The sequence below is a fragment of the Lepidothrix coronata genome, unplaced genomic scaffold (assembly GCF_001604755.1).
Source record: "Lepidothrix coronata isolate B3197 unplaced genomic scaffold, Lepidothrix_coronata-1.0 Scaffold51, whole genome shotgun sequence".
In the NCBI taxonomy this organism is placed as follows: Eukaryota; Metazoa; Chordata; class Aves; order Passeriformes; family Pipridae; genus Lepidothrix; species Lepidothrix coronata.
The window spans coordinates 4,994,989-5,007,505 of NW_016690231.1; the positions used below are offsets into that span (position 1 = coordinate 4,994,989).

The window sequence follows — 12,517 nt, forward strand, 5'->3', positions numbered from 1 at the left end:
ACTACTCCCATGTCTATGCCAGTGTGTGGAAGGTACAGCTGTGCTGGCAGCAAAGTGCCTCCCCAGCAGGCATTTTTAAAATTCTGGTAAACAAAATTAAAGCCTCTTCTGAATCATTGAATCATTCAGGTTGGAAAATACCTATAGAATCGTCAAGTCCAACTGTTACCCCCGTGCTGCCAAGTCCACCAGGCAGTTTGAAGGCGGTTCGTGAACCTTTCTGGCACTTGAGTTTGAAAAACACAGTCCCAGCCCACAGTGCAATTTACTGGAGGAGCTTTCTGAGCAATTAATCCACCTACGTCCTGCCAGGGCTCCTGTGGTGCCTCTGACAGTTCATCACAGGGCACAGAAATTTGTCAGTTTTAATCCTCCTTGCTAATTTTAAGGTGATGTTTTCTTCTTGTAAAACCCAGCGTGGATGTGAGCAACGTGGAGCAGGTCAGAGGGAGCTGGGCGATGTCTGGAAAAGCAGGAGCTGGTGCTCGCTGGCCTTGCCCTCCATGGGGAAGCCGAAGAGGCACGTCTGCCATCCCAGTCCTGAGCTAATATGCCAGTGTAATGAGCTTCCCATCACTTCAGGCCATGCCAGCAGGCTCTGAGCTCCACCAGCCATTTTCTGATGGGGTTAGAGGAGGAAAAGGCAAAGCTCAGCTGAGTGTGGGCAGGGGGAAAAGGAAAAACAGATGGTTCTTGGGACATGCAAGAGCCTTTTTATTTTTTTTTCTCAAGGGCACAGCCTTTGAGCCTCCCAGACGGGTAATTCTTGTTTATATGCCCACAGAAGGTGACGGTCCTGATTTTGGGCCTATTGGTGTATCTTCCCAGACACGATGTGTTTGTTTTGTAGGTGGATGTCAGGAGCTGCATCACTCTTCTATTTAATTATTTATTTTTAATTCAAAACCAGGACAGGTGTGAATGTGGGGAAGCTTGTCGTAGGCAGGGATTCTGCTTTGGCTGGGGCTGTAAGAGCTGATGGGCTCCTTCACTCCAGATGTCTGCGTTTGTCCTGTCTGTGGTTGGACCGATGACATGTTCTGTCCTGCAGCCCCCCCATGGCCTCCTGCATGGATGGACTCTAGAGCTGCAGGAAAAGCAGCTACACGGGGTAGCGTCCTCCCTTAACACCTGGATTTACAGCAGAAGTGGAACATCCCTGTGAGGATGAGGAGACACTGTCCCACTCATGCCTTATGTCACAAGAACCTGTCTGCAGACACCCCTTGTCCCAGAGGCTGAGCTCTGAGATGGGCAGGCTGGAGAGGCCCCTTTTTCCTCATGATTCCCAAGATTGGTCAGAACAGAAAGGGAGCAGCACCACACTATTGCCTGAGGATGGGGAGAAATGAACTTGATTCCAAAAAGTGGCGCAGCTTTCTAGGCACAAGGAGAAGTGGTGGCCATCGGACACCACAATTCCCCTTCCTCCTCCCTTTGATATTTGCTCTCTTCAGCTTTTGTACAAGAGAGGCTGGATGTAGAGTAGGGGATCTGCTTTTCTTGGCTCCCCTGGGCCGAGTGCTTACAATTTCTGTTTTTCTTCCTGGCTTTCCAGAAAAGCTTCTATGTGAACATGTCATTTTACCCTCTGATGGTCAAAGATGTAGGGCCATGATATTCCCTTCTACTCCACAACTGGCTGGAGAGGAGTGTGACATGTAGTGCTGGGCTAATTTGTTCATTTCCAGCCTGGGAGGTGGGATCTCCAGGCACAGGTTGTTGCTGTTTAAACTCCTGAATCCTTTCTTTGCCTGCCATGCACCTTGCTGGGGCAACTCCCCAGCTTCCCTAGTGCTGGAGCATGTTGGTCTTCACTATATCTGATCTCATAATTCCTTTTGCAGCTGTTGGGGCTGAGATGCTCTGCCCACATCAGCTGCACGCATGCGGTGTCTTATTTATTGAATTTTTTTTTTTCATCCTGAAATTTATTTTTTTCTTTTTGATGGAGTTGGAGCTTTCTTGTTTCAATTGAGAACTGTTCAAAAATAGCCTCCCAGGAGGAATTGGTTCTTATAACATAAATGTATGTCAGTTTTTCCAGGGTATTCTGTGACAGGGCTTTCCATGCCATTGCTGAAGGTCTTAGTTAATTAGATGATTAGTCTGCTGGTCAAGTATCTATCTGCAAATAAAAAATAGTGGTTGAATGTAGCTGCTAAAATACTGTTGCTGGAATCAGTCTGTGGCACAGAGCAGGAGAGCTTCTTATTTAATTAAAATCAGGAACATACTGTACTGTACTCTCCAAGGGTCAAGGAACAAAAGGGACGTACACATAATAAGTAGCAAACTGTCCTTTCAAACCCCTTGAGCTCAGCCCAGGGGAACTGTGTTTAAAGGCACATTCTCAGGATAACATTTGTGATTTCTCTTCTGTCTTTCTCCCCCCCCCTTTTTTCTTTCTCTGTGCTGCTGTGTGAATTATTGAAGCTGAAAACATCCTGTGACTTTTAGTTTTGTTTCTACCTGTTCTTCCTCTCAGATTTGCATTTGTCATCAGGACTGCTTGGATGCCAGAAACCTTTGTGTGGGTGCTCAGTAGCTGGGCTGGTATTACTGAGGTCCCTTCTCAGGAGCCAACCTGCCCACAGCCATGTGGGATGGGGGCTGAGCTACCATCCCAACACAATACAGCTCTGGGAATTACTGGGAACCTTTTGGGAAGGGAAGAGCACTGAGCTTTGTGGCCCAGCACCCAGTGCTTCAAAGGAGGAATTTCAGCATGGGTTTTTTTGAGTTGTCAGGGTTCTGTGCGTGCTTGGAAGTTCCCACCAGCCTAATGAGTGCTTCTGTGTTTGTTTCTGCAGGACGTTGCACTGTTGGAGTACCAGCATCATTCCAGGGATTTCGCGTCCCACCTCCCTCCGGGGTCTATCATGCAGCCGCAGCGGCGGAGGCCGTCCCTGCTCTCTGAGTTCCAGCCGGGCAATGAAAGGTACTGGCTCCCCTCCTTCCCTGGGGAACCCCAGCTGCATCATCCAGGATTCTGTGCAGGGCTGGGGTGGGAGCAGGAGGGCTGTGAGGGACCTGGGCAGTGGGATGCTGTGTGTGGGTACTGACTGTGCTCAGGTTCTGCGCCGGTTCAGCTTCCTTGTGCTAAAGTGGCACCTTTGTGCAAGTGGCACCTTGTGCAAGTGGCACCTTTGCCTTCTGTTTTTTTCCCTGGGACTGTCATGCATTTTAAAGTCTTAAAAACACAAACAACAAAAAACCCCGCCCTCCTCCCTACTGTGAAGTTTCACATTGCTGTGACTGGTCTCATGGGCTTCTTCAGCATAGAAAATGAAGCCATGTGGTCAGGTGTGGTCTGTGGCTCCCAAGGCTGCAGGGAGGAGTGAGAAAAGCTCATTTCCACCCCCAGCTCTGCTTCCTCTGCTGCTGCTCTTCCTCCCTGCTTTCATTGTTTTTGTTTCTCTGTCTGCATTTCCCTCGCAACTTTCTCCAAGCTGCTTTTTTCCTGTCTGCTCCCCTCGCGCCTCCGCCTGTGTCCCTGTTTGTTTTGTTTCCTGTTGTAGCCTCTTGTGGAAGGCTGGCAGTGTTTTTGGGTGCCAATCAGGCAAGCACTCTGTGGCTGGAAATGCTGTACATGCCTTAAGCACAGGAGCTGACCTCTTCTGAAGGATATCACTCTCATTCTCTGTTTCTACTCAAAATGCTGATCTCTCTTATGGTTTCTCTTTTGCATTTGATGCTTGGTTTTGGAAAAAAAAGGCCTGGAAGTGAAATAAGAGCACTGGTACAGTAGATTTATACAAAACATTTTTTTAATGCTTATTCCTTAGTCAGGTTAAGAACAAAACCAGTGCAGAGTCAGAGATTAATCTGTTTCTCTAAAATCGTTGTTAGGAAGGAGAGAGGAGTAAGACCTCAGGGTGCTGCATGCATAATAGATCCAGACAGGATCCTCTTTTTCTAGTGGGATGGGTTTGGCTTGGTGCTCAAAAACAAATCTGTGAGAACTTGGAGGCAAAAAGCAGCCTCCAAAGTAGGTTTTGTATCTGTCCTGCTGGATGTGCCCTTCTGGACTGCGCCTGTGGCACCTGTGTGTACAGAGGGTCACGTCACTTCTGATAACCAGTAATTTATTGTAACATGTTGCACTGCCTTGGCTCACTTTGATTTCTCAGTGCTTTGATTTCTTAGCACAGAGTAACACGGTTAAGTTGGAATTGGGTCAGATTTAGCTAAATTTGGGGGAGATGGGTAAAGAGGAGCCAGCAACATGTTCCTTCTGCCTGTTTTTGTTTTTCACACTACTGATGGTTTGCAAAATGGAGAAGCAGTTCTGCTCTCCAGTAAAATGAAGGTTTCAAGGTCTGAATATGCTATTTAAAAAAATGTATCTTGGTTATTCCATATAACTAAAAAAACCCAACAGCAAGCCTTGGTGTCTGCTGTACCACATGCCTGATCTGGTGTGGTCACCCAGGCATCTCCCTTTGGCCTACAAATATTTCCAAGTTTCTGAGCTTCTTTTTGTGTTGACAATCACATGAATGTGGTAAAAGTTAAGTGAGGTTGTCAGAACTAGATACACATCCACATGCTTATCATGGTACCTCACTTTCAACCTGAATGGTGATGCTCTGTCATGCTATAAAAAGAAATTTTTTTAACAGACTCAATTTACATTTCATCCCTTTTCCCCATAACATCCAAAATATTGCACTTTTGCAACAATTAGATAATAAAGCTAAAAATACCACTTCAGTTCAGTTGGCATGTTGTGCCAGGATTCTGGGACATAGACTCATTAAAAAAAATTTGGGGGGCATCTGGGCATGTAGTGGGGCAGTCTTTGAAAAATTTAAAGAAATTTTCAATCCAATGTTATTTGTTATTGAAGTAATTTGGATTGGGCACCGTTGGGCTTGGGGAGGTGTTAGTCTGTTTTGCAAGGGCAACTGCTGTTCCTCCGCATCTTTAAGCACCACACTCAAAGATCCATCCTTAGGGGGCTTGGCTGTTCACCTTTGTGGTGTGAGGATCTGCTGTAACACGGTGCCTCCTGTGCTGTAAGTGGAGCCCTTTGGGTGATGGTCACTCATCTGAGGGTTCCAGGGCCAAGACCCTGGAGCTCCTAGAGCAGGTTGGGTTGGTCAATGGTGCCCTCCCAAAAAATAGCAGTGGCTCTGCCTGGCACAGAGCACAGCCTGGATGAGGGAGGGTGGCAGTGGCAGCCATCTCTGCAGCTGAGTCCCCTTGGCAGGCTCAGCACTTTGGCTTTGTTCCTGGGCTGGGATTGATGGTTTCCAGCAGAGGCAGCTGGCTCTCCGTGTGAGGGGCTGGGAGGAGGGAGACCAAGGTAAACAACGTCCACAACACGGCATAGGTGGGCTAAGTAGAGGGAAGCACAGGGGTGTGCTGTATCTGAAAGGAAGACCCTCACTGTGGTTCCCTGCCTGGCAGCCCACCTGGCACACAGTGGTGGTGGGCACCAGACAATCCTCCCCTTGTAGCAAGTGTTGGCGGAGGGGAACCCTTCCAATCCCCCGTGGCTTCGGGAGTTCAGAGGAAGCAGCCTGTCTGCTGTTGGTTGTGGTAGCTGATGCTCTTCCAGGATCACTCCCCTCCTTAAGGAAATCAATTTGGGAGTCTGGTGCAAGTGGGATATGGCAAACTGACAGCACTGGAGATCAAGCTCTGTGTGTGTTCCTGGGTGGACATCCCTGCCCTGCCATCACTGTGCCTCATGCTGATCCAGAGCAGTGCCTGCAGCTGGAGAGCAGTTCAGAACCTCGTGCTGTTCAGTCCCTGTTCCTCTGAGCCCACCTGCCTGGTGAGTGGCTGGTGTTTGCCCTCCTCTCCTGGAAGCCGCAGGGATCCACTTTACTCTGTTTTGGGGGACTGTCCCCCAGTTTGGCTTTGCCTTCACTTTGGGCAGATCTCTGAAGCTTCTGCATCTGTCTTTGCATGTGGTATTTGAGGCTTGACCCCATGGATGCTTTAAATCCCACAGAAATAATTTAGGCTTGCTTAGATGGTCTTCCTTCCTGCAGCTTTGCAGGTTTTCGGTCTCTCCTGGCTGCAGTTTTGCTGCAGCCACCAGGATGCTGATTAGTTGTGATCCAGTGGAAAGGGAACAAGCAGTGAAGCATTTCAGCATGGGCACAGTGTGTTAAGCGTGAGTCAGGTGTTGGGGCAAAAAGCTGTTGAGTGATAACTTGCAGGAAGGAATCAGATGCTGAGATACTCCTGCATTTTGGGGCTTCCTGAGCAAGAGGCTCATTGGGAAGTTACAGACTGCCCTTTCTCCATATACGTCAGAATTGAGAGTCGTCATCACTCTTTGGTGGTTGGGCAAAGATTTGAACTCCCTGTGCAATTCTGGCTTGGAAGAAGAAAGGAAAACCTGAACCAGTCTGAATCTGTTGCTATAGGGAAAGTTGGCTCTGTCTGTCTTTGCAGGGATGTGCTGCTTTCCATGATGGTTTTTTTGGTAGCAGGCTTTTTCTTGGAAGGATCCACAGACTTCCTCTTAGCTTGTTCGGTTGGCTGTGCCAACTGGACTGGAGGAGCGAGGAGAAGTATTTCAGGATCTGCTGTTGGTACAAGTCGTACCATGAATGCTTGCAGCGGAATGCCCTGGCAAGCTGACAAGGATTAGGGCTTTTTTTCCTCTTCTATATATATTTTGGTTCTCAAAAGGAGTGAGGAAAAACTGGGTTGAGTGTTAAATGGCAGGTGCCAGTTGGGTGAGGGGTCTGAAAAATCAAGGAACTGGGTTTTTCTGATTTTTTCATGTGTTGGGATTTTAGAGCAAGGTTCCATATTAACACAGGAATGCTGGGGTGCATAATGGCTTCTCTGACAGAAAACGTGGCTGTAAATAATTGGTATGTATGTTAACACAGTATATTCCACCCTTATCCAGAATGAGATGAGTCACTGTTTTACAGAAGATTATTTTCCCAGTTCAGGAGATCATGCTCTTCTTTCGGAGCCATTCTGCTTAGCAGGCATGAGGAGTTTGAAGAGTTTACCCGGTGTTGATCTGTGGGATGACATTTTGGATACATTAAGCAGCTGCTGTGTTTCTGCAGCCATCTGAGATAGCCATGTGCAGTATGGCATGAGAGCAGGCCGGATCACTGTGCCTCTCGAATGGGATTAATCCTGAGGAGCCCAGGGAGCGCTGGGAAGCCAGGGCAGTGTGTGTGGCACTGGAAATCATGTGCAACTCTTGGTCTTCATCTGTGCTGGGCCAAATGGCACCAACTGCTCCCCAGATAACAACATAACCAATTTGATTTTATTTATTGTCTTTTAGTTTCCATTTTTACAGGTGACCCTTTTCTCAGGAGCAAGCTGGAGTCCCCACAACCATTCACCTGCGTGTCTTTTAACACTGGAAATGGTGTTCCAGGAGCTGTGTATTTTTCCTCCCCATAATTGAACATGGGACAATAACATCTGGAGAGGGCAGATGCTGGTGTGTAGGCACTTGGTGACAAGCCTTGTCTTGCAAGTACCCTCTGCTCCTGTTTGGGCTGTAGGCACGTCCATGGATGGGCACAGAGCATGACCAAGGCTCCACAGAGTTGATGCAGAGACACCAGGCTTCTTGGAACGGGCCAGTGTGCCCCGTGGGAGGTATGACAGGAAACCTTGGCTTTGCCTTGGCTGGTATAAGGGGTAAAAGTCCACATAGCAACTTTCTTGTGTGTAGTCTTGAACCAGATTTATTTTGGGGAAGGAAAGGTGATCCTGCAGTGTATGCAGCAGGCCTTGTGAAATTTTGGGATATCCCTGAAGCCATTAGTTCAGGAGTGCTCCAGCCACCCAGGACTGCCAAAAGGACTTTTTTGGTGGGCCCCAGTTTTGGATGCCTGGAGAAAGCATGTGGGGGAGCTTTTGGAGAGAGACAAATATTCCTTCTCCTCCTCTTGGGTGAGGCAGTGCCGTTGTGTTAAAGCTTCTGGTGGTCCCATCTATGAATAATTCAGGCTCTGTGTATGGGGATCTTCAATATGCAAGTTTTAAATCAAGCATCTGCTCTCATTTAAATTGCAGTTGGCTTGGAAGAAGGTGGCTGAGGGGTTGTGCAGGGCAGCTGAGACCTGCCCTTGTGTGGGAATGCGCAGCCGGAGCATCCCGAGGATGCACATGGGCACCTGGCCAGACCTCACCAGGACCTGGGAATCCTTGAGTTGAGCCACATGATGAGCTAAGCATCCTGCTTGAGGCTGTCCCACACCTCTGACTTGGAAAGACTCAGTCCTGCTGCTGGCAGATGTTGCTGAGGGCATGGGAGCTCCATCTTCCCCACCCACACATGCAGCTCTTCCCATCAAGTCGTGATGGTTTTTCTCCCTTTCCACCTATCTGACAGGGGGAATATATCAGCTGGCCGTGGACATGTTTTTCTAGATGCCTGGTGGCAGGTTTGCTCCTACAAACCCTCCAGCTTCTCTCTTTAACGGGTCCTAATTTGCTACTGTCCCACTCTGGCTCTCATTATCTGTCAAGGGGTTGTTGAAACCTCTCACAAATCCTGGCGTTGGTATAGTGGACTGATGACGAGATGGAGTCAGATTACAAGATGGAGTCTGTGTCTCCAGCACAGAGTTAAAAAGCCTTGATGCCACAGCTGGGCTGCTGCAGGAGCCGAGCTACTTGAAAAAGCTCCAGGAGGCACCTAGCAAGGCAGCACAGGCAGGCAGAGGAGCAAAAAGGATAAAAAGTTGTTACAGTCAAAAAATGTGTGAAGGACTTTCCCAAATGAGGTGTGCCAGGCAGATCTTGCTTGGAGACTGGGGAACCAGCCAGTGGATGCTCAGGGCCCACCTTGGTACCAGATGATCTTTGCTGGGTACTGGTGAACTGGCCAGTCGGCCTCCAGGGTATTTAGGGCCGTGCCCAGGGACTGCTGGGGGGCTGTTTGAGCACTGCTGTGGGAGCTGCTGCCGCTCTGTTACCCTGCTGGTTATCCTGCCTCTGAGGATACAAGGTGACCAGGGAAGAAGCCCAGCAGAGACCTACCAGCTTGCAAGCCAGCAGCACTTCATGGTGGTGGTAACTCCTGTCCTGTGCTTTTAACAGTTACCCTTAGCTTTTCCCACCTTTCCATCTTCCTTCTTTTTCTCTGCTCTTTTGGGTTACAAAATAAAGTTGAATTATCATTTGGGGATCCAGCATCTGGCCTTGTTTGTGCCTTAATCTCGCTTATGGGAATGGTTTTAGAACCTGGTCCCCCTCTGCACCTAAGAGGATTGGAACAGTTGGCTATAAATAATTCACTTCAACACCAGTGGTTTTCTGTATTACTCTCTCTCAAAAGCATTTTATTGTCTGTCTGTACCTGTGGGGGTTGGATACTCTTTTTAGAACTTATTTTTGGAGACAATTTCCCACCAAACCATCTCAGCCGGGGGAAATAAACAGCCTCAGCAAGGCTACACTTGTCTTGGTTCCAGTTCCAAAAGACAGTGAGAGTGAGTTTTCCAGCCTGGTTATGTTGTTTGGCTCTGTGGTACCTAGGGAACAGTATTTGCAGATGGGAGCAATTCTTAGTGTGTCCTTGCTGGGAAGTTGGTGAGGGCTGGCTCAAAGTCACTGCTGTTGTTTTGAGCCCTCAGTGCAGGAGGCATGGCTGTGGGAAGTCAGGCTGGATTTTCTGGATGTTGCAGAACAGCCATCATTCCTCTTGCAGCCACCTTCTGCTGTTCAGCTGATGGAGAAACAGGAAAGTTTGAAGAGCAGGGGAGGGTTGTGCTGCTCTGAAGAGCTGGTCAGTGGGTTAGTGGGGTGGGAGAGTCTTCTTTTGCCTCCTGAAAAGTTTGTACTTGCCTGTTTCCCAGTGATTTGGCTTCAGGAAAGTAAAGATAAAGGCAAAATCCATTTAAATGTCATCAGGCCTGCTCTTAGAAGTTCCAGGGGTAGCTCGTTTGATTCTCTCTCCACAGAGAGATGCTGTCAGCTTAATCATCAAATTGGACTTGATGATTTTAGAGGTCTTTTCCAACCTGAAGGATTCTATGATTCCTTGATACCCAGCTAGGAGACAATCCCTGTTTTCAGCCCATCTCATGCTCAGCTGGCTGTGGTGTAGGTATAACATAGCAGGAGATGTTTTCCTAGGTCCCAATGACCCACACGTGCTGGAGCAAGCTGCAGGTGCCCCACATTGCTGCAGGATTTGATCTGCTCATACCTTCCTTACATCCTGTGTGAGTCTGCTGAGGAATCGGCCGGTGAATGAGTAACACGGCTGCAGCTGGGAGGGAGCGATGCCTTTATCAGATTGGTAATGAACCAGAGGTCTAATCTTGGGTTATCTTGTTCTTCTGGACTCAGACCTGCCCCAAGCACAGCTCTGTGTGGGTGACTGGAAGTCGGGCAAACCCTGGGCACCCAGCTTTGTGTGTCAGCAGATCTCACACCGCTCCACTTCCCCGAAGTAGTTTGGCGTTTGTGGCAAAGGGCTCAGGTGAAGACTAACCTGCCCCACTTCATAATTAACACTGGCATTTGCTTTACTTCATTTAATTATGCATAACTCACATGCAATTAAAAATGCTTTTTCCCTTCAGCAAATTAGGAATCTCTGGAATAAACCAGCCAGGTGGGAACTATTTGGAAAATGCAGCAAACGGCGAACTCAGTGTAGGGGGAGGGTTTTTCAGGCAGGGTTATTTTTGTGCTGACGGCAACGTCATCGCTGTATAAAAGTCTGTTGTAAAGAGCTTGCTGCAGGTGTGGATGTGAAGAGTGAAAGGTGTGAAGGCTTCGAGCAAGAGCATTTGTGTTTGCAGCTAGGACAGGCTGAGTAGGTCGTGTTGGGCAGAGCAATCTTGGGAGCGGCTGGAAATTCCAGTGGATAAAGTTAATAGCAGTTCCAATGGATGTGGAAATGGAAATAAAATAGCACCCTATAACATTGCAGCTGCTTTCCCTGGTGTGGCCCCTGCCTCGCTGTGAGTAACTGCCTTTGTAAAGCTGAGTGGTGCTCTTATCTTTAAAATCCGTGTTTTTTTCTGAGTGTAGCAGTTGTGTCAGGTTCCTGACAACTGCAGAGGTCTCGGACACGACCTGTGTCAATTAGCAGCTTCTTGGACCTTAAAAAAAAGAGGGAAGAAGTGAAAATAAATCTCATTTTTAATTGCCTCAGTACAGCAGAGCCTTGGGTGTTGGAATATTTTAGCACCTGCCCAGCTCAACAGTTGCTTATTGTTCCCGGTTTTTGCGGCGGAGCCTGAAATGCTGGCGCGCAGCTGCAGGCGGGCAGGGATCGCATGAGGGGTTGGGACCAGCCAGCAGGAAACCTGAGAGGTGCCAGGAGAGATTTCTGGGCTTGCTGAGAAAAGTTGAGGATCATTCAGCGTGAAAGTGTTTGCAGGTGAAAGGAGCTGTGCTTCAGTGCCAGATTTCAGGCTGCTCGGCTCTGAAAAGTTTGTTGTGTGAGCTGTGCGTTCACAGTCTCGTAGGCTGGATCACCAAAGGCAGTGCTGGAGCCTCCCAGGTCTTCCAGCTCCTTTTTGCTGGAGAGGAGGAAGAGGATGAGCCAGATTCTGTTCCTGTGTGTCAGCAGCAAAGGTGCTGCCCAATGCCAATGTCAAACCCTCCGCAGCAGAGATTGGCGTGCACATGCTTTATGCCTGCTGTTGATGTTTAAATTGAAAAATAAAACCCCTCAACTTTAACTTGATAACCTGGAGCTGGGTTGAGTTGGCCATGCTGCTGTAGGGGAGGGCAGAGGGCTGTGCTCAGGATGTCCCTGAGAAGGTGGATTTCTCCAGGGTTCCTCCTCTCCCTGGATGTGATCCAGAGCAGTTACAGCCACTGGCTTCAGAGGGCTCTGGGTCCTTCCCTTTTTGCCATCCTCTCTATTTAATGTCAGCAGTTGCAGTTTGTGGGTGGGAGCCAAACGATGCATGAGAACCCCTGTTTTTATTCTTGATCTTGACAAAAACACATCCCCTTTCCCCGTCCCCTTCGAGCAGCTCCCAAGGCTGTTTAGTTTATTGGTGTTTGGTAACTGAGGAGTACACTTCACCACCAGCTCAGGAGAACTTCAACAATCTTGTTTAAGGGGAAAAGAAAAAAATCCATGTTTTTTCACAAGCTTTAAATCCCCTGTGCTTTGTTTTATTTTTATTTTTTTAAGACACATTTCTGCCTGAAGTGTTAAAAACACACCCTTGGAGCTGCTGCAGCAAAGCTGATCCTGGGGCATAGTAAAAGGTTTAATGTATTTTTGTAGGATCCCTTTACAATTCCCACAAGAGAATCCTGCTAAGGAAAACAGAGCTACAAAGAAAGTTTTACATTTGTTTAAAAAAAGCAAAACCAAGCCCACTCTCCAGGTATTACCAACTGCATCATATTTAATGGGTGAAAGATACTTGAGCCCGATGTGACTTGTCAGTGCAGTTGCTATCACTGGATAATGTGCCTTTGCAGCCTGCCAGGTCTGTGTCAGAGACGTGCAACTACATGTGGCTGCTTTCTTTCCTCCCCCATCCTGGAAAAATAAATCCCCACTGTCTAGCCATGGAGGAGTAGGCATTTT

The 12,517-nt window shown here is 48.2% G+C and overlaps 1 protein-coding gene across 12 annotated transcripts in view; it reads left to right on the forward strand.

Annotated features, from left to right (window-relative positions):
• Window positions 1-12,517, forward strand: part of NCOR2 (nuclear receptor corepressor 2) — a 238,780-nt gene that overhangs the window by 82,534 nt on the left and 143,729 nt on the right. For all 12 annotated transcript variants that reach the window (XM_017815531.1, XM_017815532.1, XM_017815538.1 and 9 more), the window contains exon 3: window positions 2,814-2,941. In XM_017815531.1, the coding sequence (XP_017671020.1) occupies window positions 2,814-2,941 (128 nt within the window). The remainder of the gene's footprint in view (window positions 1-2,813; window positions 2,942-12,517) is intronic.